The 25,827-nt window shown below is 45.0% G+C and overlaps 3 protein-coding genes across 9 annotated transcripts in view; all 3 read left to right on the top strand.

The window, feature by feature from the left end:
* LOC147710556 (torsin-4A-A-like) overlaps positions 1-24,379 on the top strand; it is a 120,725-nt gene extending 96,346 nt beyond the window's left edge. For all 5 annotated transcript variants that reach the window (XM_086921222.1, XM_086921221.1, XM_086921225.1 and 2 more), the window contains exon 2: positions 22,374-24,379. In XM_086921222.1, coding sequence (XP_086777348.1) covers positions 22,414-23,688 — 1,275 coding nt within the window. In that variant the 5' untranslated portion in view covers positions 22,374-22,413 and the 3' untranslated portion in view covers positions 23,689-24,379. The remainder of the gene's footprint in view (positions 1-22,373) is intronic.
* The window catches only part of LOC147710554 (torsin-4A-A-like), a 248,373-nt gene that overhangs the window by 91,398 nt on the left and 131,148 nt on the right, over positions 1-25,827 (top strand). The gene's annotated exons all lie outside the window — the stretch shown is intronic.
* Positions 1-25,827, top strand: part of LOC147710555 (torsin-4A-A-like) — a 174,648-nt gene that overhangs the window by 96,224 nt on the left and 52,597 nt on the right. The window lies entirely within an intron of this gene.

Raw genomic sequence — 25,827 nt, 5'->3', positions numbered from 1 at the left:
ATCTCCTCCCACCTCCCACGGCCGCCAGCACTTCACTTCCGTCCCTCCTCCCCCCTAATTACATCACTGTTCACGGCCCTCGTCTTTGCCTCCGCATCATCCTTTCTGCCCGCCAGCACTTCAGTTCCGTCCCTCCTCCCCCCTAATTACATCACTGTTCACGGCCCCGGCTAGCCCTGGCTCTGCCTTTCCCCACTGTGTTTGAGGACGGTGACAGCATACAACAATTTCATGAAGCTAGGACATGCCCGTCAAAATGTGTCTAAACCATGCCTCCTTTCTCGTCGTTGCCTCCGCATCAGTCAATCAGATGCTCGTTCTTGTCTATAATTTGATATACAGTAACAAATGTTCATTTGTATGTCAACCATTAATCTGTAAAAAAAACTGTTCTAGTGACGCATCACAATCATATTCAATGTTTACCGGTCGCTGTTTAAGCCCTGTCTGGCACAGCTGGAATACTGAGTGGCACACTGAATGCAATTGCTCAAGTTGCTTTTATTACTTTGCAATTCATTTGTGTAGTTTCCAGAGGAGTCCGATCTGATCCATTTAATTACACGTAATCGCCACACGTCATGGTGATATAAAGAGCTTTTTTTAAGGTTTCGCCTACAGACCGCTTGGGAAACCTATTGATTCCAAAACACCTTGTACTTAATGCGAGCTTTGGACCAGCCCGTGCCCATGACGGAATGGCTTTTTTTAATGTTATCAATCTCAGTTGAGAGGCTGTGATTCCACTGCTTTCCTATCTAGTCGTGTGTTTGTCGCACCAAGAAGTATTTCGGCTTCAAGAGTTCCAACTGTAGGAGTTGTATCCTTCCATGCATACTTGAGGGAGCTCTTGTTTAGATGGAATCTACCAAGAAGCATAGCTGTCTGGCTGCAAAATAAACACTGTGGCCGTACCAGGAGCTCACAAGGGATTTTGCGCCTGCCAACTGCATAAAATTGGTTGGCTTTTATGCTACTGTCATTTGCCTGCTTCTATTCCTGTCCCAGCATGCCAATCTTGTGTTTGTCCCTCCCATGGAGCCTACCTGCCTTTCAGTCTTTTGATTGGCTGGCTAGAATTCTTTCACTGCTTGCTTTCTATCACTTTTCTCTTTGGGTTAAGAACTTCATTAGACTGCATGTGTACTCCAGCTGTCTCAAGTACTTCTTCCTTGCACTCTGTGTTGCTCTAGGCTTCTTTCTCCCCTCAATGTTGCGCTCGCCCTAGTCTACTTCACAGTTGCTCTCGCCTATGTACTTATCTCCACAATTCATGTAGGTTTCTCACCCGCCTTCTAGCTTCTCTCCACCCACACCCTCCTCATCTGTTTCTTCTCCTCCCAATCGCTTACCTTTGTTGCTTCTGTCCCACACACTGCTTCCCTCCACTACCATACTGCTTTCTTATTCCACCCCAGCCATGTGTTGCTCATCCCATCCACGCTAAATAAAGCTTGCTTGCCACTTACATTTTTAAATTTACTGATCCAACAACAAATGCTCTGTTCGCCTATTGCTTCTTTTATGCTACACACATTTGTTTATTTTAATTCTCTAAGCAGTGTGATCATTTGCCGATTGTGTAAACACCCCATTAGAAACAATTGTTCTTTTATCCCCTCATCATTTTGTAGGCATGTGCGATGCACACACCTTAAAATTATAATATCACTGCATCACTTTCATTTGCCATGCTGCACAATACAGCAAGGGTAACAAGCACTGGCATTGCCAATAGGTCTCGCAGTAGGAAAGTTGGAGCTATTGGTTTTGTAAATGACAAAGCCCTTTATGTTTTTAAAATGAAAACAAAAATTAAAGTCATTGTTATTTGCAATTGCAAAAGCTCCAACTTTCCTACTGCGAGACCTATTGGCAACGCCAGTGCTTGTTCAAAGTGTGGTGCCTACAACGAGGCAGGTTTTTTCTGAAATCCGTTCTTAGTAGTTGGAAAAGCTGCTGTGAGTTCACCGGATGATGATGTTGAATGTATTTTCATAAAGTTTAATGCAAGGAGACCCTTTTCTGCCCTTAGTAGGAAGTAAAAAGAAAAACATCACTGTGAACTACAAGTTTATTAGTCGGTCAAAAATGTTCCTTTTTTTGGGTACTTCATTATACTGAGTTAGTCGCAGAGGTGGGGGGCGGGAAGGGGGGGGGGGGAGGTGGTGGTGCAGCTGGATGCTGAAGCCCTTCCCAGAATACACACTGCAGACATTTCTTCAAAAAAAGCCAAACATTAGCAAATCCAATGGGTCTCAGCAATCCTAGAGCTAATGGCATTGTCAATGACTGTCTTTTAGCCATGTGTTAGGATGTGTGTGGTGTAATTCTGGTTAATGTTCCTGGGTAAGGGTGCGATCTGTACGAGATATTTAGTTAGTTTTATGCTTTGTCCCATTCATTTGCAGACTCTATAGGATGGACTATCAGAACATTTTTCAACCATGGCACATTTTAGGAGGTGTGGCCAAGGGCAGCGCCCCATCCGACGTGGGTCGTTTCTTTAATTGTGCTTTTTGTACACTTCATTGCCCACTTCCAAAAATGTTTTGCAATACGTCGTGCAGATGTTGTTTTATCCCCTTTAAAACGCGTGTCCTTTTGATTTATAGCCTTCATCGGTGCATAGTGTTTATAATGCACTTAATTGCCATGTGAAGGACAGATCTGATGAATCCTGGGATTTCTACTTTTTTTGTTTTAAAACTATAGGAGGTAGTTCCTCTAGTATATTTTGTGATTGGAGGCGGGAGGAGTAAACTTATTCAGTTAGCACTTTGCCAGCTGTCGAATCTGCGTAGTCCAAAGCTGGACTTTAAGGGCAGGGTGGAAGTTTCATTACATTGTCGCTCCAGTTCAACTTCATAAGGGCTTTAATGAAGTCCTGTAAGCATAAGTGAACACACACATTCCACAATAGATACATATGCAAAAACAAACATGCTTGCAATGAAGGAACTAAATAAAATCAGATTAAATATATCAACAAAGGTTTGCCCTTTAAAAAAAAAAATCATGCACCTTTTAAACTCTAAGGTGTGTGTGGTTTAAAACTTGGTGCTTTGCGTATCTCTCTTCCTGACTGTTTCTTGGTTTCTCTGCCCCTAATCCTTTTCATGTTTAAAAAGCGAGACCTATTGGCTTTGCCAATGTGGGTTGTCTTTAAGCTGTTGTCTTAGTGAAGGATTAGTGGAGCTGCCCTCATGATTGTTTGAACATGTTTCGCACTTGAGCTATAAATATAGACGGTCTCTCTAGAAGATGTCTGCACTTTCTAGTGTGGTCTGATAAGTGTAAACTCAAAATACTTCATCAGTTCGAAGTGTATGTAAAATGATTTATACATCAAAGGTTTAATGGTCCTGGGGCTTGTCCCCAGCTACTTAGCCACTGCAATGTTTCCATCTCCGATCTGTTTAGACAGAACCGATCTTCTGCCTTCATAGCCTACCTTTTCGCACTAGCTGTTTACCCTTGGAGCTGTGATTCTTTTCTTGAATGTGTCATCGTTTGATATCCTTGAGGCTGCAGACAGTTGAGTACCTTTGTCGGCTTGACTAAAGGAAAGGTGTGGGTATTGAGCAACTCACAGCAATTAGTATTTCAAATTGAGACTGGTGCCATCAAGCAAACTCTTCCTCCCGATTTGTTTCTTGGTCAATAGAGTCCCTGTATATATATTTTCCTTGTTTGAGCAATGTTTAGTTTCAGCAAACTGATGTGAAGGCCAAGGACTGCTACTGAAAGGTTTAAAAGTCCTATTTTTAGGTCAAAGACTACCAGACAGTGCAGGTGTATGGTTTGCGACATCTTAGGGACTTTCGGAAAGCTTCCCTGGGTATGCATTCCACCTGTAGTTTGCTATTGTCTTTGTGGTTTATAATGCACATTTTGCTTGCTTTCTATTAGGAGGGTCTATTTGTTTTAGGCTGTCCAGCTCGAGTTAGTTCCCTTGCCTTGCCCAAATCCTATTTACTGTATTCGTCCACCAGTGCTCGATTTCTGTAAACCGCCCTTTAAATCTTGTTCTTATCTTATCACATTTGCTGTGCATTCAAAGTCACATGTCAAGCTCTCTCTTCCAGGGAGCCTGGTGTTTACTGTTCTTTCTCTGACTTCAAACTGAGCGTATTTATGTGACTATCATGGTGGCTCCTGGGAGTGCTTGAGAAAGGCTTTACAGACTATGGATTAGGACTGACATTTTGAATTTGATCCTTGATTGTGATTTCATCAAATCTGGTCTCTTGTTTGTTGGTATGTTTTCACTGCAGCTTACATATCTGGCTGTGATGTTTTGTATTCATTGAAGTCAGAAACTGTTATTTGGCAACACCAACTTGGAGAGTAACCGTAATCCTGTTTCTATGAACGCTGTTGCCGACCAGTTTTTATTCCGATTATTCCTCAGGTTCTTCAGATTTATTTATTTATTTTTCCCCCTGGGACAGTTTTGTATTTTTATATTTTTACGCAGTTTTATATAGCGCGAACTTGACCCGATGGTATCTGACATCGCAGCCGGCTTTACATAGCACCAGTTGCGTTACATGAGGCACATTCATTTTTGTTAGGCACGGGGAGATGGAAGTGATTTGCCCAGAATCACCAGATGTTCAGCGTTATTGCCGAGACTCCAACCCAGTTCCCCAGATTCGAGGTCGACCGCCCTAGCTCTTTGTAAACAACTTTTATTTATTTACTTCTCGTTTCTTAATTCAAAATGATATGTTGCAGCTAAAATGTTATTGTCTTTCCTCTGGATTGGGATAGGGGAACATGCCAGGTAGAAATATCATGTGTATGATATTTAATTTAATTAATATACTATTAATGACAATTAAAGAATGTATTTCAACCAGAATCACCAGATCCTTTAGGAATCAAGGAAACAATGTAACCTAAAGAATACAAACAACTCTTTTTAGGTCGAGCAGACCTGCATTTAATGCGAAGCATTGATTGCTGGTGTCTGCTCGACGACTATTGTCAGCCGTTTTTGGGAATGAGGACACGAGATGGGCGCGCACGGCGGCGTGCCCATCTCCTGCTTCGGAAGCTCCAACACGCATGCGCATACCCACACACACACACACACGAGCACCCATACATACAGAGAACCCACCCCCGCCTACACACACACTGCATACACACACTCTCCCGCCCCCCCCTTCCCTCATACCTCACCAGGCTCTTTTCTTGCTCTGTTTTCTTGTGGGCTCCGGCTCCCAATGGATGGGCGGGGGCGATGCGGCCAGGGGCTCCAGTGCGGTTACAGCGGGCGGGGGCGACGCGGCCAGGGACTCCAGTGCCGTCCATCGCCTCTTGTACGCCATCAGCAAGTGGAGCCGGAGAAGCGGCCAAGAACACCCTGCGCCTGCGCGGAAGTGCGTGCGCCCGCCTGACGTCACTTGTGTTTGTTAGTGTTTAATTCTCAGTTTCCACTTCAAAATCTGAGATGGGGGGTGTCCACTGCGTCCTTTCCCCGCCCCATTCAAAATCGGGTGGGAAATTCCTCCCTGTCCTTCGTGGTTCCACGCCCTCTGCGTACACGGTTGCATCCACTTCACATGACACAAGAACTGTGAGCCGACCCCAGGTTCGCGAAACTGCAACATCATAATTAATAACCCTACAACGCTTCTACTTCACACACCACTTGTTTTTCTGTGTTACCAAAATGATTACTAGCAAAAAAAAACTATAAATCATTAAAGAAAGGGGAATACAATGTCAACAATCACATACCAGTGTTACTGCCTCGCCCACCAGTGGAAAGGAAAAGTAACCTTGCTGGTGATGAAAATGCACCCCCTGGCCAATTGATAAAAAGAGGAGTTGCAATGTTCATCCGGAATCTGGTACATGGTTCCATAACGTTATAAAAGTCAAAATAATGTTCAGCAGAAGAGCATTAGGACCTGGATGTAGGTGCTGGACATGATAAATGCACAGTGTTTGGTGCTTAAGCTGCAGTTTTAAGGTGTTGGTGGTTGTTTTCAGATTAAAACATCCATAAAGAACACCACTTTACAGTGGGAGTTAGTGAGGCGTCAAGCTGGCAATGATAGTCTGGTTGGAAGGGCTCGTGGGCATACTCAATTGAAGCTGTAATTTCACCCATCCAAAAAATGGTCTATTTTTGTAATGGTTTTAATTAACTGCACAATAAACTTACTTACCATCCAGAAATATGACCATGCCAAAAGTAGGACCGTGTCCAATGATTGTTGCTGTGGTTGCAGGAGTTCACAAGTGGACATGAATCTCATGTCTGGGGAAGATGGGCAGGGTGGGGGTGTGTATTCCTCTGTGGCGCCACTGTGTAACCTCTGGAGTACAGCAAACATGAAGGTATCTTCTCTGGCTGTACGATGTTGGTATGCTGTATGTAGAAAAGCTAGCATTTTGACTTCCTCCCGTTTGCTACCTGCTCACAGGTGGTGGTCAAACTTGTATATGGTCACTTCAGTAGAATGTATGCCCTAGGATCACACTGTTGTTGACACAGCATTAAGTTGATAGTCATACATTCGGAGCGGTCTGCTTCTCCTTGAACGGTAGGGCGTCTACTGGCTTGGCACACTCGAGGAGATTGAGCAATGAGGTTCAGCAACATCAGTTGTGACTCAAGGTGATAACTGTTTAATACCTTACTGCCTCAAGGCAGTATTCAGGTTGCCACAGTTTATGAACTGTCTTGGGACCAACCGGGGATCTCAGTTGCGTGCCTTTTTGCCAGCATTGTCCGTCCCCATAAGACTAGTTAAAAGGATCTCATTGGCTGTTGCAGGGTAAAACAGTGACATTCGATGCCACAGATCAGCTGTAGAGTGACATCATTGTCATTCTCTCCAGGTGTCTGTTCTTGGAAAAGTTATCCCAAATGATGAACTTAGAATACTGACTGCTCTGGCTTCTCTACATGTGATGGGTATTTTGTGCATCCATATCATGTGACGTCACCTTTCTGAGCAAATCATTCCACACCAAGTGGCTGGAGTGTGATCCTAAGCACTCATTATGGACGGAGGCAATGGAAGGACTTTGTCAGCTCCTTTGGCACCTGCAGGCATCTACCATGTTATTTCTCGGCTGTACATCTACACTAATAAATTACTCACTTTCTTACCCCAGGACTGTTCTCTCTACCACATGGTCCCCTCCACACAATCCACACCCACTCTGGCTTATATTACAAACAGTTAACCTGCTAGCAGTGCATAATGCAGGAACACCTATGTGTTAAGAAAAGATGAATACACCATTGCCTATCCTTCATAAAGGGAAGCGGGTCTGTCTGATGCTTCTAAAAGATCACACGCTCAATTTAAGGTTTTAAGGCAATGCTGCTGTTCTGCGTACAGTACAAGAGTACACATTATCCTGTTTAAATTACTTTAAATAAAAAAAAATCAAGAATGAGACTTGATGATGCACTTCCTATAACCTTTAGTCGCAGATTGTTTGGGTTTTACGTATCTCGCTTGTTCTGGACATGTTTGAGTCGTTCATTGCTGCAAGGCTTGTCTTGCATCATCTTGCAGCTCTGAACTTGCCTGAGTTTTCTGTTGGCTGTGGCACATTGAGCATCTACATGGCCACTCCTTTCTTAGTTGCATCTTAACCAGGTTAATGTAAACATGAGTGCTGTATTTGAGACCTAGGACAGAATATCCCAGGACTGATCTTCCAGCGACTTATTGCAATTTTGGCCTTTGGCACTGTGGTAGTTGTGATGCTGAGGAGCAGATACATAAGAGTGAGTTGCTAATCAATCATGGAATTTGTAGAGCGCGCTACTCAACCGCTGGAGGAGGGATAGTCGCTACTGCTCGAACAGCCAGGTCTTGAGTTGTTTCCTGAAGGAGAGATGGTCCTGGATCAGCCGTATCTGTGTGGGGAGGGAGTTCCATGTCTTGGCCGCCAGGTAGGAGATGGATCTTCCTCCGGCAGTGGATCTGCGAATACGTGGGATGGTGGCGAGGGCGAGGCTGGCAGATCGGAGCTAGCGAGTGGGTGTGTAGAAAGCGAGGCGGCTGTTGAGGTACTTGGGGCCCATGTCGTGGAGAGCCTTGTGTGCGTGGGTGAGGAGTCTGAACGTGATCCTCTTGCTGACGGGGAGCCAGTGCAGGTCTTTCAGATGGGCAGAGATGTGGCTGTGACGGGGGATGTCCGGGATGAGCCGTGCAGAAGCGTTCTGGAGTTTGGCTGTGGTTCCGGCATAGAGGGCGTTCCCGTAGTCCTGTCCGCTGGTCACGAGGGCCAGGGTGACCGTCTTCCTGGTTTCGGTGGGGATCCACCGGAAGATCTTTCGGAGCATGCGCAGGGTGTTAAAGCAGGACGACGAGAGAGCTTTGTCTTGCTTGGACATCGTGAGGGAGGAGTCCAGGATGAAGCCCAGGCTGCAAGCATGGTCCGTTGGCTTGGGGGCGGTGCCCAGGGCAGGGGGCCACCAGGTGTCGTCCCAGGCAGAGGGAGAAGGACCCAGGATGAGGACTTCTGTTTTGTCTGAGTTCAGTTTCAGGCGGCTGAGCTTCATCCATTCCGTGACGTCTTTTATTCCTTCCTGGAGGCTGGCTCTGGCGGTGGTGGGGTCGTTGGTGAGGGAGAGGATCAGCTGGGTAGCGTCAGCGTAGGAGATGTTTAAGTTGTTTTGGCGTGCGATGGCTGCGAGGGGGCTCATGTAGACTTTGAAGAGGGTGGGGCTGAGCGAGGATCCTTGCGGAACGCCGCAGATGACTTCGGTGGCCGTAGAACGGAACGGGGGAGGTGAACTATCTGGGTTCTTCCGGCGAGGAACAAGTTGATCCACTCCAAGGCCGTTCCTTGGATCCCGGTGTTGCTGAGGCGTTGTATCAGGGTGCGGTGAGGTCCAGGAGGATGAGCGCCGCTGTTTCCCCGTTATCGAGCAGGGACCTGATGTAGTCAGTAGCTGCGAGGGCGGTCTCGGTGCTGTGGTTTGCTCAGAAGCCGGACTGCGAGGGGTCGAGGGATTCGTTCGTCTCGAGGAAGGCGGAGAGTTGTTTGACTGTCTTCTCTATGACTTTGGCAGGAAAAGGGAGGAGTGAGATGGGGCGGAAGTTCTTGAGGTCCGTGGGGTCCGCGGTGGGTTTCTTCAAGAGGGCGCTGAGCTCGGCATGTTTCCAGCTCTCCGGGAAGGTGGCGGATGCGAAGAAGCTGTTAATCATGTCCTGGAGTTGGGGTGCGATGATGGAGTCTGCTTTGTTGAAGATGTGGTGTGGACAGGGGTCGGTGGGGGATCCGGAGTGGATGGTGTTCATCGTGCGCGTGGTGTCTTCGGTGCTGAACCGGGTCCAGTTGCAGAGGGTGGTGGGCGGCGCTGGTTCGGTGGTTGGGAGCGTGGTCTGTGCACCAAAGCTGTTGTGTAAGTCGGCGATCTTGCGGTGAAAGAATGAGGCGCGTGAGTTCTAGCGGTCTTACGAGGGTGTGATGTCGTTGTTGCAGGTGCTGGGGTTGGAGAGCTCTTTGACTATGTTGAAGAGTTCTTTGCTGTTGTGGGTGGTGTTGTCCAGACGTTCTTTGAATGTTGTCCTTTTGGTGGCGCGGGTTTGCGGGTGGTGTTCTTGAGGGCTGTCATGTTGTCCGGTCGTGGCTCCAGGCTTTCTCGAGGGTGCGGCAGGTTTTCTTGGAGTTTTTGAGGTAGTTGGTGAACCATGAGGTTTTCTTGCCGCCAGGTCTGCTGGGGGGGGTTCTTCAGAGGTGTGAGGTCATCGGCGCAGTTGGTGAGCCACTGTGTGAGGTTGCGGGTTGTTTCGTTGGGGTCCCTCGTGTTGGTGGGAGGGTTCTGGCTGAGGGAGGTGGGGAGTTGGTCGGCAGAGATCTTGTTCCAGCTTTTGCTGGGAACCTGTTGCAGGTGGTGGTGGGTCGTGGTTCTCCTGAAGTTGAAGTGGACGCAGCTGTGGTCTGTCAAGTGTAGTCCGGTGGAGTGGCTGAAGATGTGCTTGCTGGAGTAGAAGATGGGGTCTAGTGTGTGTGACCGGCGTAGTGGGTGGGGGTGTTCACCAGTTGCTTGAGTCCGAGGTTGTCCAGGAGGGCAACAGTGTTGCTGTCATTGTTGTTCTCCAGGTGGAAGTTGAGATCTCCTAGGAGGATGTAGTCTGAGGAGGTAAGGGTGTGCTGGCTGATTAAGTCTGCGATGGTTTCGCTGAATTGTGTGCGTGGTCCTGAGGGTGGTCTTGGGGTCGGTGTGTATCTTAAAGTGGAGGTGCTCGGTGTCGTCGTAAGTTGGTCGTGATTCGGATGGTGTTTTTTTGGGACGATGGCGATGCCCCCTCCGGTTTTATTGACGCAGTCCCTCCGGGTGATCTTGTAGCCCTCCGGGATGGCTATGGCGATGTCGGGGGGGCTGAGGAGGCGTTCATCCAGGTTTCTTTGAGGAAGGCGGCGTCTGGTGATGTTGTGTCGAGGAGGTTCCAGAGTTCGGCGTGTCTGTGGACGGCTCGGGTGTTGAGCAGGATGCACTTGAGGTGATGATTGTTGCTGGTGCCTGGCCTTGCGGGTGCGGTACAGGTCCAGAGGCAGGTGAATTTGCTGGCTTGGCAGGTGAAAGGTCCGTGGGTGCGTTTTGGGTTGGCACGGTAGCAGGCGGGGTTCCGGCCGGCGTTGAGGGTGGCGGCAGCGTAATTTCGGCTCGTGGGCTGGCATCGTCGGGGGCCAGGGGTCCTGGCGCTGGGCGCGGACGGGCTTGCCTTAGGCGCGCCCGCTGCATGGTCGCTCCGTGGTCTGCATAAGAGTGCTGACGGGAGGGAGGAGCAGCTGGGTGACGGGAGCGGGGCGGCAAATGGGGATGCAGCGGGGTCCGGGGGCGGGGCCGCAGGGAGCAGCGGCGGGAAAAGAACGAGCAGCAGGTGGCAGCGGAGAGCAGGCAGCAGCGGCATGGGGGCGACCTAACCTGAAGACAGGGTCAGATGTCACTCGCTAGTCTTGTGAGAATGCCTGAGGGCAGGTTGGGTTGTTCTGGTAGGAGAGGACCTAGAGGGTGAAATGCATATTTGGTGTTTGATAGTCACTTTTCCCTTGATGCTGTGATGATGAGAATGTAAGAAGGCCACAATGTGAAAATGCAAGGTGTGGTTTAGTACCATTACTATGCTGTATTCATCCTGTTGATAGTGTGTTAGCCATGGTGATGTGGTTTGATGGGGAAAATCTGCTTTGCATGCAAGTTGTGGAGGATACATGAAGGAACGAAGTTTGAGAAGAGTCTGGGTGAGATGGTCCCATGGCAATGAGGTGTTGGAATGATGTTAAACATATTTACTTGCCTGTTTGTTAGATTGTGGCACTATAGTCATTTAGCAGGTGATGTGACCATAAAACGTGTCCACTGGCTGTTTTGCTTACAGTAGAGTAGATTTTATACGGATATTGAGATTTGTCTGCAATCTGTCACTTTATTACTCCCTTCCCTAAGTAGTCAGTCACCTGGCGACGTTAAGAACTGCATCAGTGTAGCTTGTGTCCATGTATGATGAGCTCCTCATACATGGACACAAAATCCACAACTGCATGTTGTGCAGTCAAGACAGCTAAGAGGTATGTTTTTGGCCTTTTTTAAAAGCTGAACTTTTGGGAATGGTATGGACGCTTTAAGATCTGTTTCCAGAATTCAGTAGCATGTACTGAGAACTAGGTTCTTCCATGGCCATTTTTTGTTGACATGCTTGATGGTTACAAGGTGTGCTGAAGCTAAACATATTGTGGCCCGGAGGGTATCTGACCAACTTAGCTTGTAATACGTCTAGCCCAGGTATGAGTCTTTTACCATTTGGTGTGAGGTGTTTGCAGAATGGGTGCGCAGAAGCGGATTCATCTCTTGTGCTGAGTTGGAGCAGGAGTATCACTGGATTTGCTAAAGTGTGTGAAGTATGTGTGCTTTGGTTGCTTCTGTAAGCATGGTCAAAGCAAGATAGTAGAATGTTGATCAATACACAGAGTAGAACATGTTATATTTTCCTTTATGCCCTGCTCTGGAAGAAAGTTGCTTTTGGTGTAGAAAATGTGATTTTTTTTTTTTTCCCTTATGTCTTGAGCTGGAAGAAAGTTGCTTTGAGTGGGTTACTATGTAGGATATGTTGCCAGAGAGCAGGATCTCTTCTCTAGGTTGATCTTAAGATTTTTCAAAAAGTGAGAAACACTAACTGACCTGAAGTGTGAAGTATGAAGAGTGGTTGATGGAAGGTAAAAATGTGCTATTTTGTTTTATTTTCAGAAACTTTCTGCCTGCTGGACGCTAAACATGTTTGCAATAATATTGATTAAAGGAATGAGTAGGTTTGTGCATTTGATATAAGAATCAAGAAACTCGTTTAGTTCCTGGCGATAAGCGGTACAAAAGGGGGTGGTGATGGACGGAGAATCTGAATCAATCAAACACTCACACCCAGTAAAAAGATCTGGGTTTAATCCATCACCGTTCTTTAGCCCACTCTGCCACCCCAGTTCAGACATGGCTATATGCAAATCAGTCTGACCCTGTGCCTCATGGGAACAGTCCAGCCCGAACTGCCAAGCCATGTCTTCCCTGGACCGGAAACAAGCTTCTGAGGACCGGTTTCTGGCATTCCAGCCGTCTTCAGTCCGGCTTGCTTGAATCCAGTGGCAATACCTGTATTTCCCATCAAGAGCATGTTCATTGAGGATTTGTCCCCTTAAATATTGTGTTGATTTTGTCAGAGCATGGCTCTGAATCGGGAGGAAAAAACACAGTTCTTATTTTAGACCCCATGATGATCTTGGCAAATAACAGGAATTCTTGCTTGATTGGGTTAATGTATCCCCTGGACACCCAGGTCTGGATAATGTGCTGGCAATGTAGAGAAGACTTTTGTATAATTATGTACCATCGGCCTATTGTTAAATTTTGATGCTGCTGTCTGGCAGTAGAGCCCCATGTGGCTCCCTTTATAGGTTGGAGATGACTGAGGACAATTTGAAATGCTGGGGGACTCCTCGGGTGATGGGGCACTTTTGGAACCTGGAGATGCCCATGTGAACAAAGTGGTGTTGGTTGGAAAGGTAGGAAGAGAACCAGTGAAGGACATTTCCAGTGCATTCCATTTGACAATCCAGGGTGCTTAAGAGGTTGGGATGGTCAACTGTGGTGAAGGCCGCTGTGAGGTCTAATAATATTGGGAGGTTATCCTCATCTAGGTCAGGAGGGCATTATGTAAGGCAGCGGTCCTGTGCTATAGTGTGAACTGAAGCCAGACAGGTAGTTGTGCAGGAGATGGTTAGCATTAACATGACTTGGTGTTGACTGACTGTTGAATGATTTATCAATTATCTTCCCAATGAATTGTAGGTGAGTGAGATTGTAGTTGGTGAGGTCATCTCGGTCTAGTTTTCGTTTCGTGGAAGGATCTGGCTTGTCTTCAGAGCTTCAAGTAGGATGCTTTGAGTGAGTGAGGCAATGGTCATTATGAGCTGGGGTAGAGAGATTCTCTAGAGAGACCTTTTGATTAAGGCTGAGGTTATGACCTCTTCTTTGAGACGTGACTTTGAGGAGTTGAATATATTGTCATGACCTTCAAGAGATGGGGTAGTGAAGGATGACCATTGTGGTATTCTATGGCAGGGAATAAGAGATGAAGCATGCCTGGTGGGGTTGATGTGGTGTCTGATCTTCTGTATTGAAATAATAGATGACATTGCACTTTTCTGTGGCGTAAGGAATGGGTGGGTTCGGCGGGAAGTTGATGTATTGCTTGATTGTTTTGAAAAGTATTTTACTTCTGTTAGTGTCATAGAATTGATGATGTAGGTGGGTATAGTACTTTGGTTTGGCTGATTTGATGAGTGGTCTGCATGTTGCACTAGGGCTGTGGTTCCCAAACTGTGCGCCGCGGCACCCCGGTGCGCCGTTATGAGTTGCCGGGGGTGCCGTGGCACGACATGGGGAATTGCAGTGGCAGCGCTAGAAATTTAGAAATGCCACCTGTATAATCGTGTAACATCCGCCGCTTTAAGGAAACGGGAAGGGAAAGAAAGGGTAGTCTGATCTTTAAGCAACATGAAGAGTGGAGCTGCAGGGGCTCTTAGAAGGGGTGAAACAGCAGGGGCTCTTAGAAGGGGTGAAACAGCAAGACCTCATTAACATGCAAATGGTCTTTTAAAGATCTGTGAGGTGCTTGGGTGCGACTGCGTGTGTGCCCTGGAGGTCTTATCCCCAGGCTGCCACACACAACTGGGGGAGGGGACTGGGGGGCTGAAGCCCTTTGAGTCCAATGGGTGTTGCGCGTCTGAGTCTGAGGGCAAAAAGAGAACAGGCACGGAGCTAATGGATAGCGGGCATGAAGGAGGCAGGCATGGAGGAAAGGGGCAGTCTCGGGGCAGTCTCAGGGCACAAAGGGAGAAGGCATGGAGGGTAGGAGCAGTCTCAGGGCACACAGGGAGCAGGCATGGATAGAAGGGGGTGTTAGAAGGCACGTATGGAGATGGCATGGACAGGAAGGGTAGTCGGAGGTCACAAAGAAAGGAGGCATGCACAGAAGGGGCAGTCTGAGGGCGCAGGGGCAGGCATGGACAGAGGGGGCAGTCAGAGTGCAACAGGAAATATACTTCCGAGGTCGGGCTTACATCCCCACCCACCTGTCCACCGGTATAAAAATGGTGGGGGGAGCCATGGCCAACTGCCAATTAGGTCAAGGGAGCCAATGGTCAAAAAAGTTTGGGAACCACTGCACTAAGGGACTACAGTATTATGAGATCATCCTTAGTTTTGCTTCCGACCATTTTTCTTTCCTGTTTGCGGATGGATTGTTTATAGTTGGCAAGGTCCTTAGAGTGCCAAAGGCTTTGGCTTCCACGTGTTTTTTATTTTAATTTTTTATTAATTGGGGCGTGGATCTTTATGTAGTTTGCCAGAAAAGCGTTGAAGTTGTTTAGAATTGTGTTGCTATCAGACATGGAGTTTATAGGGTGAGAGAGTAGTAAAAGCAGTCGTTTTTCAATGGAGAAAACTTTAAAGTCTTCTCTTTTGGGTTGACCTTGGTTTGTTGATCAGACACTGAGAAGGCACTTGAGGATGTCACAGAGGTTGGTCTATTGCGGGGGTATGGGTGGTTTGCATTGGATCAGGGTGATGCTGAGAAGACCATGTCGAGCATATTGCCTTCTTGAGTGTTAGTTATGTGAGTTTCTGTACTATGTTGAGTGTGGTAATAGACTGAGGGAAGGTGTCTCCAGAGAAAGCTTGGTACACACCCCAGGTCTGGGACAAAACTCTTCTCACAAGGCAGGCCTTGGCCTTGACACACATGAAGGATTAGTATGAGACCGGCTAAACATCCAAAAAAACCAGGGTACCAAATACTCACAGGTGGGCAAGCAGGGTAGGAGACATGGCTGTAAACCATGCAGGGGACGTTTCCATCCCAACAGATGTTGAAAGTGTAGGGGTGACTGGGGTATGCTCGAGGCATTTTATTATGGAGTACAATTTGCTTATTCTAATTTGTTTGGGTGAAAAGACGTTGCATGGTAATGTGATTTCAGTTCGGTCTGTGGTAGACTGCTTCCACAAAGCTTCATGAGGCGTACGGGAGAAGAACTGGTCCTACTTTTACATCTTACCAATCGCACTCACCTACTACCAGGCATTCTGTTCACATTCACACCGGGCATCTGCAGTGTCCGGGCTGGCTGCTAATTGTCCAGCCTCCTTTGTGTGACCTGTATGGATCCCTCTTATTTCCTTTTTACTCGCAACTCAAATTCCTCTGTTTACTTTTAACCACCATTTTCACCAATCCCCGAGCATCTCAATAGAAATGTAGCAGCATGCTGACGCATACTTCCTCCGGAAGAGTCATTGCACGGGTGAAGGAGGCAAGGACTGCATTCACTGTAAGGAATGGCAGATCACTCCCTACACCACCTTGTCATCTAGTTAGTGGTTCATCCCATCACATACTTGTACACCCAGGAGAGAGGAGTGGACATGGGTAAAGTGATTAGCCTCAGAGGGAAGATTGCAATGTGCTAGCATTGATGGGCGAGTAGAAATGAGGTCTGCTGTCCTGTGAAGACCTCTTTATCATGAAGGTCTGCTCACTCAGTAGTAGACCCAATGATGAAGCGTATCATGTGAAGTGTGTAGGTTAAACCTACTTTTTGTTTTTTATGTAGCGCAAACTAGGCCCAAAGATATCTGGTATCAGAGCTCTTTACATAGCACCAGTTGCGTTACATGAGACCCATTCATTTTTGTTAGGCACGGGGAGGTGAAGTGATTTGCCCAGAATCGTAGGATGTTGAGCGTTGGAGACTTGAACCCGGTTCCCCAGCTTCAAAGTGGACCGCTCTAGCATAAGGCTGCATCCTTTCCCCTCTACTTTTGTAAGATACCCACCATTAAGGTGAATATATGAAGCAATAGGCACTTTGAAGATCGGGTTCCTTTTGTCCGCACATAGTGATATGACAATCCTCTCTGCTCAAGTAGATAGACCATATCGGTAATATCACTTTTTGTTTTTCACCTCATTCTCTCAGTAGTCTTGCTCAACAATTCAATAGTTGATTTAGTGATTGCTGGTGATGCCTGGAAGTGGTGGGGCGTAATACCAGCCACCGGTTCACTTTGCCTTGGATGCCCTCACAGACAAATGTACCCTTGCACACACTGACCCCAGCCCCCACCCAACACCCCTTGCTGGTGTACAGAGGCTAAGATTTGAAATCCTGGGTTACAGGTGTTCTGCTTTAATAGTGGAGCAGTGCAGTTGCACCAGGGCCTCTGCACCCATGTGCAGCTGCACCTGTTGCCCCATTGATATTGGCACCCTTGACTCACTCCCTCTCCCTCTTTCAATCTCCCCTTTACTCATTCATTCTAATTCACTTACACTGCTTTGCTCACTCACCACTTTCATGTATTCATTCTCACTCATTGATTGTGACTGTCAAAAAGTGAACGTTTTCCAAAGACATGAAATTAACACACACTCACTCGATCTCATTCTCTCTCACTCGCACGTACACAGAGAAGTACCACTGAGCATTTATTTTTTCACCGCTTGCATGTGTCGGCAACGTCACTTTGGGCATGTGCGTCGGACGGCCGGGGGCGTCTGATTTGCGTACAGGTGGAATTCGCCCGCACCGTGGACAATTCCAGCTGCGCCCAAATGGTTACACTTGCCTTTCTTCCTTTTATTATAAATCAAAGACTCCAAGGCAGCAGCTGAGCAGGAATCGTGCTGGTCATAGGAGCTAGCAAGCCATGATGTCTACCGAGGAGCCAGACAGAGCAGCATGGGCAGGTTTTAGAAGAAGACCCAAGGACTGGAACCGCAGCCCTATCAGATGCTGGTACAGTGCTGGATATCCATTCCCATAGTTCTCTGTTAAGGTCATTAGCCTTGGGGAGGCACAGATGTGCACCCGGACAGCCACATTGGTGCAGATGTATACTGTGCCGCTTGAGGCATAAGGAGTATGTATGTCTGATAAAAAATCCCAAAAAAAGATTGTGCCTGTGTGTGTGGACCATAGTTGAATAAAGCCCCTAAGACATGCACAATCTAGGCACCCACCTGCATTGCTGCCAGCCTCATTGTGTAAATGCAACACAAAAAGATGATGGACTGAATGTTGAACATTGTCAAACATTCACCCCCAGTCACAGATCTGAATGGGTACACATGAACTTTGATCCCTAGCTTCAAAGTCTTCAACTTTCTCCCTTTATTTTGCCGATGTTTTTTCATCCTAGTTCTGTCATATACTGTTTCTTTGCTAAAATAAAACTTATTTCTACTCTAGTTTAACAAAGTCATCTGCGTTATATATAATACTTGGGTTACACTATATTGCTTTTCTTCTCTGTGTCATAAATATGCAGTTACGTTATTTTACACTGTTAATCTAAAACAGATGTGTTGCATGTATTTTTACCATCCACACTGTTTATCTGCCTTAAGATTTTTTTTTTTAACTAAGTACTGGGTGTAAATGTCCGCCCACTCATTTATACAAATAATTTGAGACTTAAAACGATTGCTTAATGTCAGCTGGGGTCTTCCTGTATTCACAACAGCACTTAATAAGTAACACATGCTCTTAAAATGCAAAAATCATCCAAAAGTATTGATTGAAGTGCTTTTAAATAAACCCACTTAATCCATAATACATTTACACACAAAGTAAATAAAATATTTGCCCAGGATATTGGGGCCACTGCAAAACTTAAACTTTAATCTCAAACCTTTCCAATTCAGCACCTTTCTCCCTTGCACCACATGCACTCCACAATGACCTTTCTCTCACACATTCTGTTCTTTCTTTACAGCTCATTCATTTGCTTTTCTCATCAGATCCCTTCCTTTTTATTTTTCGCTTACTCCCTCACACTTTTCCTTTTAACATTTCCTCCTTCTCTTACACTCCTGTCCTAATTTCTCTCCATACTCGTCCACGCTTACTCCTATTCTCTCTTCGCCACTCTCACCCCACTTTCTTTCCTCCTCTCATTCTCCTCCTCTTTGCATCTGTTTTACACCCACACTCTCATACTGCGTCAATCTGTTACATGCAGCGCCACTTCGTTCCATGCAGCTCCACACTGCTTTGCTCCGCTTTGCTTTGCTCTGCGCTGCTCTGCTGTGCTCCGCTCCACACCACTAATTTACTCCTCTACAATGGACAGCACTCTTGTTTACTCCACTCTCCTTTACTCCACTTCATTCACTTCACTTTGTGCAACACCACTCTACTCCACACTACTCCTTTACTGCACTACGCTCTGCTCCACATCACTGTCCTTTAGGGAACTGCACTCTGCTTAACTCTACTCTCCTTTACTCCTCTCTGCTTTACTCTCCTTTACTCCTCTCTGCTTTAATCTACTCTGCTCAATCCCCCTCTGTTTTACTCCATTCTTCTCAACTCTGGTTTACTCCACTCCACTCTACTTTACTCCACTTTGCTTTACTCCACTCCACCTGACTTTACTCCACTCGTATTAACAGCACTCTGCTTTGCTTCAATCAACTCTCCTTTACTCAAATCCACTCTGCTTCGCTCCACGTCACTGTGCTTCATGGATTCAGGAGTAGAGTGCTACTCACAGCAAAAACGCTTCAACACCTCATGATATAGATGCAAACCTTTTTCCTCTTCTATCCCTCCTCTATCCTTTCTCATTCCAAATAAGTGACTAACATATCCGCCACTCAAATTACTTTAATATTTCACTATACTAATTCACCATTAATCGTTTATGGGTTCTGGAGTAGTGTGCTACTCGCCGAAAAAGCACTTCGACCCCTCATTGGGGGTAGTATGAACTATATAAATGAAATTAAATTACAATACATTACTCCATGCCACTCTTCTTTACTCCATTCAATGCCACTCTACTGGGCTTTGCCCCACTCTACTTTACTCCACTCGGCTCTACTCTGCTTTGCTCCACGCCACTCTGCTAACTTTACCCCACTCTGCTAAACTTCACTCTACTTAACCCCACGCAAGGCCTCTCTGCTTTACTCCAAGCTTTTTGAAATAATTTTTTTTAGTAGGTATTGGCGGTAAATGTGTGCAGTTATTTATGTAAACAATATTGGCCTTTAAGCGAGTGCTTAATTTAAGCCAGGGTTTTCCCGTGCGCACCACTCCACTTAATAATTAGCACATACTCTTATAATAAAAAAAATTACCCCAAGGTTTTGAAGTGATTTTTTTAAATAACACCACTTTTACATAATACATTTACGTACATACATAGTAAATAGCATTTTTGGGTCCACTTAAACTTTAATCCCCAACCATAGAATTGTCATCTTTCTTCCTCATGCCACATCCTCTCCACAATGACCTTTCACTCACACATTCTGTTTCTTCTTTACAGCACATCAATCTCACCTGACCCCTTCCTTCTTTTCTGCTCTTACCCCTTTACACTTTTTCCTTTTAACATTTTCTCCTTCTCTTCCATTCCTTTCCTAATTTCTCCCCACTTTTGCCCTTGCTTACTCCTATTTCGTCTGCCTCTTGGCCGCGCTCCACACTTTCTCTCCTTCTCCCATTCTCCTCTTCTTTCCTTCTCATCTGTTTTGCCACCTCCCTCTCTTACACTCCTCCCCCTAGGACACATTTCACAGTGAAATTAACTGTATTTAAATTAGTCCGTTATTTTAGCCTGGGTTTCCAGTGCGCACAGCGACACTTCATACCAAAAAAATCACCCAAAAGTATTGAAAGTAATCTTAAATAATACTATAATACATTTTCTTACATACAAAATAAATAAATATTCTGTCTCTTTGGTTCAATAATGTTTTCTTTCATATTTAATGTACAACCCTCTTATGTTTTTTTTTTTTTGCTTGGATGGCCTTTTAAGTCAACAGTGAACACATGGCATTCTTTCTTTTGTTTTCAAAACCCAAGCCATTAAGCATCCTGTTTCCCACGTGCATCAGAAGGCCTTTTGATAATTATCAGAATCTCCATCTTTTATATATGGTTATTTGCACCCAGACAGTAAACAGAACATGTACTTTACCACATGCTACTCATTTCACAGTTTGTGAACTTTCAGCCATTATTTCCTTGCTGGATACATTAACATCCTGCTTTCAAAACACAATTGCACTTTACTATAGGTTTCTGCAAAATGTTTGCACCATCCATACTGCAAATATGCCTATTAAACCTAAAGATTTTGCACTTTTTTAAACTTCACTTAAGGACATAATACATTTTCATACATTACAGCATTTTCCCAATCACACATGCTGTTTGGCCATGCCACGTTTGTTGATTTAAGCTGTTCAACATTTGTTTTGCATGTGCAACCCGTGACGCTGCAGAGGAGTTTTTTTTAAATTTGTATTTCATTTATATAATTTTTTTTTTTTTTAGAGCTATGTAAAATGGTGTTTGTTTTAAACCATTTTAGCCTTTAAATTATTGTTCAATTTGAGCCGGTGTTTTATGGTGCACACCACGGCAATTAATAATTAACACCTGCTTTTATTTTAAAAAAATCACCCAAACGTAGTAAAGTGAATTCAAATGGCAGCAGTTGGCCATAACATATGTTTTTACATACAAGGAAACTCGTTTATTTGCTCAGGATCACAGGATGTTAGGACCACAGCAATACTCCAACTAATCCCCAGCTTCAAAGTTAGAACCATTCTCCCTTTATTTTTGCCAAACCTTGTTTCGTCCTAGTTCTGTAATATACAGGTTTTTTCTAAAATAAAACCTATTTCTACTATAGTGTGTGTATGTATGTGTATAGAAACTAGATGAAATAATGTATGAATCTGGATTTCATGGATTTCTTTTAACATCGTGATTTTTGTATGAATATTTATGCATATATATTTATATATAGGTACCATGTAAATAACCTCTTACTTATTTATATAATGTTTTTACAGATATTTTTGTATTACATTTGACAATTGATTTTAGACACTCTTATTTTTTGAATGTCATGAAATGTAAAAGTATTTCGTCTGTTTCCATTGAACGTTGAAAATCAATTGAGAAGCCTTTTTCTGCACTTGAAATACCCTCCCCTTTGTCGATAACATGTCATGTGATCAAGCCTCTTGGAGGAGGCGAAACGCGCCATGGCGGACTGCTGGGCGATGATAGTTGCACAATAAAGCAGAGAATTGCTTCAGTTTATGGGTCCTCATCGTCATTTTCTTGAAAGGGGAAACGTTTTACGTGGCGAGAAATTTGATATATATATATTCTGCGCAATGTTGGTTTTGGGCGTGCTGCATAATGTGCATGTTCTGTGATGTTGTTTGTCTTTTATTAACTATAACATATTTATTGCAAATCCATATGAATCTTTTAGCCACATATTTTACTGCAGCATGGCTTGGAAAAGAAGCATTTGCAATGCAAAAGGTCTTGCATTTATTCAAAGTTAGAGCTATTGGAGTTAAAAATGGCTGTTTTTTTACATTTGCTTTTCTATACCAATAGCACTATGCAAATATAATTACTGAACTGAAAATAAAAAATTTAAAAGTAAAACACCTAGTCAATTTTAACACCAACAGCTGTAAATAAAAAAAATTGAGACCTATTGCATTGCAAATGCTTGCTTAAGTAAAGCCTTAAGTTTGGGCACCAGATGAAAGATTGAGTGGCATGCAGCAACTCTATAATTATTCAGAAAACGCAGTTGCTGCAAAATGGCATAATTCCAGTGGCTTTGCATTTAACCCAATCCAAACCTTAGTTTCAAGCCTGAGGGGGATGACAACTTTGTTTAAGTGGTTTGAAATGTGATAAAACCAATGCATGAATGAATAGGTGTATTTACTTCTGATCAACTTGTAACACTTCTCTTTTCTGACACTTTTCTCTAGCTAAGCCAGTTCTTATGTAAATAACGGCAACGACATAGACATGGAGGAAGTCCTGCCCTGCATGGATGCGCCCGAAAGCTCCACAAAGATGTCCCTGGCTTCGTGCCCCGTAAGAGCTGTGGTCCGTTTGCGTCGCCATATTAGGAATTTGAAGAAAAGCAAGCTTCACCTCGACCTCTCCGGGGGGAGGTCACTGGAGACCAGGCAAGCAAGACTTCTTCAAAAGCAAATCTCTATGGACAAAACTTCATTTTTTAACACTATTGGCTTTGAAAAGTCACAACATTTTAGTTTTGATACCCCGAGTTTGGAGCAGATGTCACAGTTGCCGGTGCTTAAACACAAGCGTAAAAAGAAACGAAAGCAGTCAAGAACTGTACTGTATCCGCCTAATTTCCGAAAGTACCTTCCCATTGAAGAGAAGAGCAAGGCCAAACGATGCCTGCTTCTCTTCATTGGCATTATCATCTTTCAAATTTTAAATGCCATTGAAAACTTGGACGACAATGTACAGAAATATGACCTGGATGGTCTTGAGAAGACCATGCATCGGGACATATTTGGCCAGAAACTGGCAGTGGACACTGTTATGGACCTCTTGAAGGATTACCTTGCCACTCACATACACAACAAGCCACTGGTAATGTCGCTAAATGGGCCAAGTGGCGTTGGAAAGAGTCACATGGGGCGGCTTCTGGCCAAGCACTTCCGTTCAGTCATGGGTGGTGAGTTTGTGCTTCAGTACTATACTGGGCACAACTGCCCCGCTGAATCAGATGTGCGTTCTTGCCAAATCGACCTATCTGGGAATGTTTCTGATATGGTGGTTCGAGCAGAAATAGAGGAGAAGATCCCAGTGTTCATTCTAGACGAGATGGAAGAAATGCCTCCACTTCTACTTGACGTGCTCCATGGGTACTTTCAGCCGCACCAGAGCAATGAGTTTCTTAATGCCATCTACATATTGATTAGCAACATTGGTTCTAACGGGATCACCAAGTATGTCCTTCAGAATGCATCCAATGAGGACTTGTCACAGCACAGGAAGCGGAAAGAACTTGTTAGTATTATAGAATCTTCGTTGAGGCAGCATCATCCTCTGTGGGATCGCTCAGAGATCGTTCCGTTCATCCTCCTGGAGAAGAGCCATATTATCAACTGTTTCTTGGACGAGATGCTGAGGGAAGGTTACTATCCAGATAACAGCAACATTGAGAACATGGCAAGCCAATTAAAATATTACACGCTAGGGGAGAAGCACTATTCTATAATGGGTTGCAAGCAAGTAGTGGCCAAAGTGAACTTGCTACACTGATCGTTCGAAACCGGTACAAGACTGAGCGGCTGAAGTTGGATGTTTTTAAGACTTAACATCTAACAATACTTCACTCCATTTCTTATTGTAATGCTATGGACCATTTTTTTTAAATTCTCAGTTGTCTCTTCAAACAATGGTCAAGATTCAAATTTACAGATGGAATTCCCTCCCTCCCACAGACACACTCCCAACCTCATGGCCCCGTTCCACCAGAGAAATATTTTTAATGCCACATTTTATGCCAATCAAAATAAGGAAGGGGGGATTCCGACTTTTTATGAATTTTAATGCAATCTACTTTAATGAGCAATCAAGCTGTCATCGTGTTGTAAGGTCACCGCGGTATCTTACAGGTTAAAGACTTATCAAGGCTTTGCTCTTGTATCTAGGCAATTTAATCGGAGTCAAATGGATTAAGTGAAACTATGTGATTAAATGGACATGCTGAAAATACCTGTTCAGTATAACACAAACCAGAAACTCCATTTTGTTTTGAGAACAAGCAATAGAAATGTGAGATGTTTAATTTCTTAGGAAAAGAATCGTCTGACGTGTTTTTTTGGGTTGTTTTTTTTTTTGGGTTGGTTTTCAGTCTGCCTTTAGTCAGGAAATAATTTCAAATCTCCTTTATTTCTACAGATTGTTTTCACATCTGATCAATTTTTGCCCGAATAAATCTTAAAGACCTGCTAAGTTTCCAGGTTTTTGTGTAAGGTGAAATAATTTTCCTTGTGTAGATCAGATGGTCTCTCTTTTTGTAAAAGTTGGAACTGCACAGCTCATTAAGCACATTACATCAAGTAAAGGCTATCTCAAGGTCCTCTACATCTTCAGAGCCATATAGGGTCACCATGGAACCAACATCCTAAAAAAGTTTAGTGTTACCAACAATCTACCACAAATGGGCATCACCTGAGGTCTGATTCCAGAATCTACTGAAGCCATAAAGATGCAAAGTCTAAAGGAGCTCAGGCACTAGATAATACAGGTGATCAAAGAGCCTACAGAGCATGCAAACATAGGGGCAAACAAAGGCGACCTATTGCAGGTAAGTTGCGTGTCAAAAGAGAGCTGATGCACTAGAATATCTTAGTATGGCACCTTGATTAATACAGTCATAAGAGAATATGGGGTAATACTAGAGCTTAAGAGTAACACCGCAGAGACATCATGCATACCAGGACATCTTACCACAGAAAGTACTCCCCGATGCATTTAAGTCAAGTTAATTCTGTTGAGAAGATACAGGATCGTCCACATTGCTTATCCCTAGAACAGTTCAACAAAATCAAGAAAAAATAGTGTAATTGGTATGGAGCAAAGTTTTAATGTAGCACAAATATACATGCCTCATTGTTGAACTGAATACCCCCTCCTAGGACTGCCACAGGAATTGCCTGACTTTAAAAAATGGAGGCATAACCCTCTCCCTGATTCACATATCGGGCCACCCTCACCACTGGGACATAGGGCCGGGACCGAGACCCCTGCTCAGTCACTGACGACCCGAGCCGCAAGATAGACTGGTGTGCACAGGTCAACCCCTCACTCTTTTCCCCTGGGCAGGACACCCGCTGAGCAACACACTCCTCACTGCCTCGGACGCTGCACAGTGTCCCGGGTGATTGCAGCAACTGTTGTGAAGCCCCAGCTCGCACTACTGAGAAGGGGCAGCCTGACCCCAAAATGGCCACCAATAAAGGCACAAACTTAGAAACAAAGGACTCGCTTACGACAGCTTTTTCACCCATCGGAGATGAACAGAGTCTCACTGCCCGCATTCTCCAACAAGACAATACAGCCCCCAGGCAGGAGATACGTGCCTCTGTCTGTTCAAACCTTATGCAACCTTCCCCCCCCCCTCTCCGCTCCGACTCTTTCATCTTCTGTCCTCTGCCCTCCCATGCCCTTTGTCCCCACCCTGTTTTTCTGTGAACCTTAGACAGACTCCCTTTCGTCTCTATGGTTGTCTCTTCCCTGATCCACACTCCCTCTCCTCCTCCCCCCCCCCCACTACTTTCCCTCGCCTTTCACTCCTCCCCTAATTGTATTGCTGATTGTTTGATTTAATGTTTACTTGTTGATCTTCTAGTATATTGTTGAACCACATTCTTGCACTTCCTGTCGTCTCTCCTT

This window comes from Lissotriton vulgaris, chromosome 5, assembly GCF_964263255.1.
Source record: "Lissotriton vulgaris chromosome 5, aLisVul1.2, whole genome shotgun sequence".
NCBI lineage: Eukaryota > Metazoa > Chordata > Amphibia > Caudata > Salamandridae > Lissotriton > Lissotriton vulgaris.
Note: the sequence above shows the minus strand (reverse complement) of the source record. Positions and strands in the feature narration are given on the sequence as shown.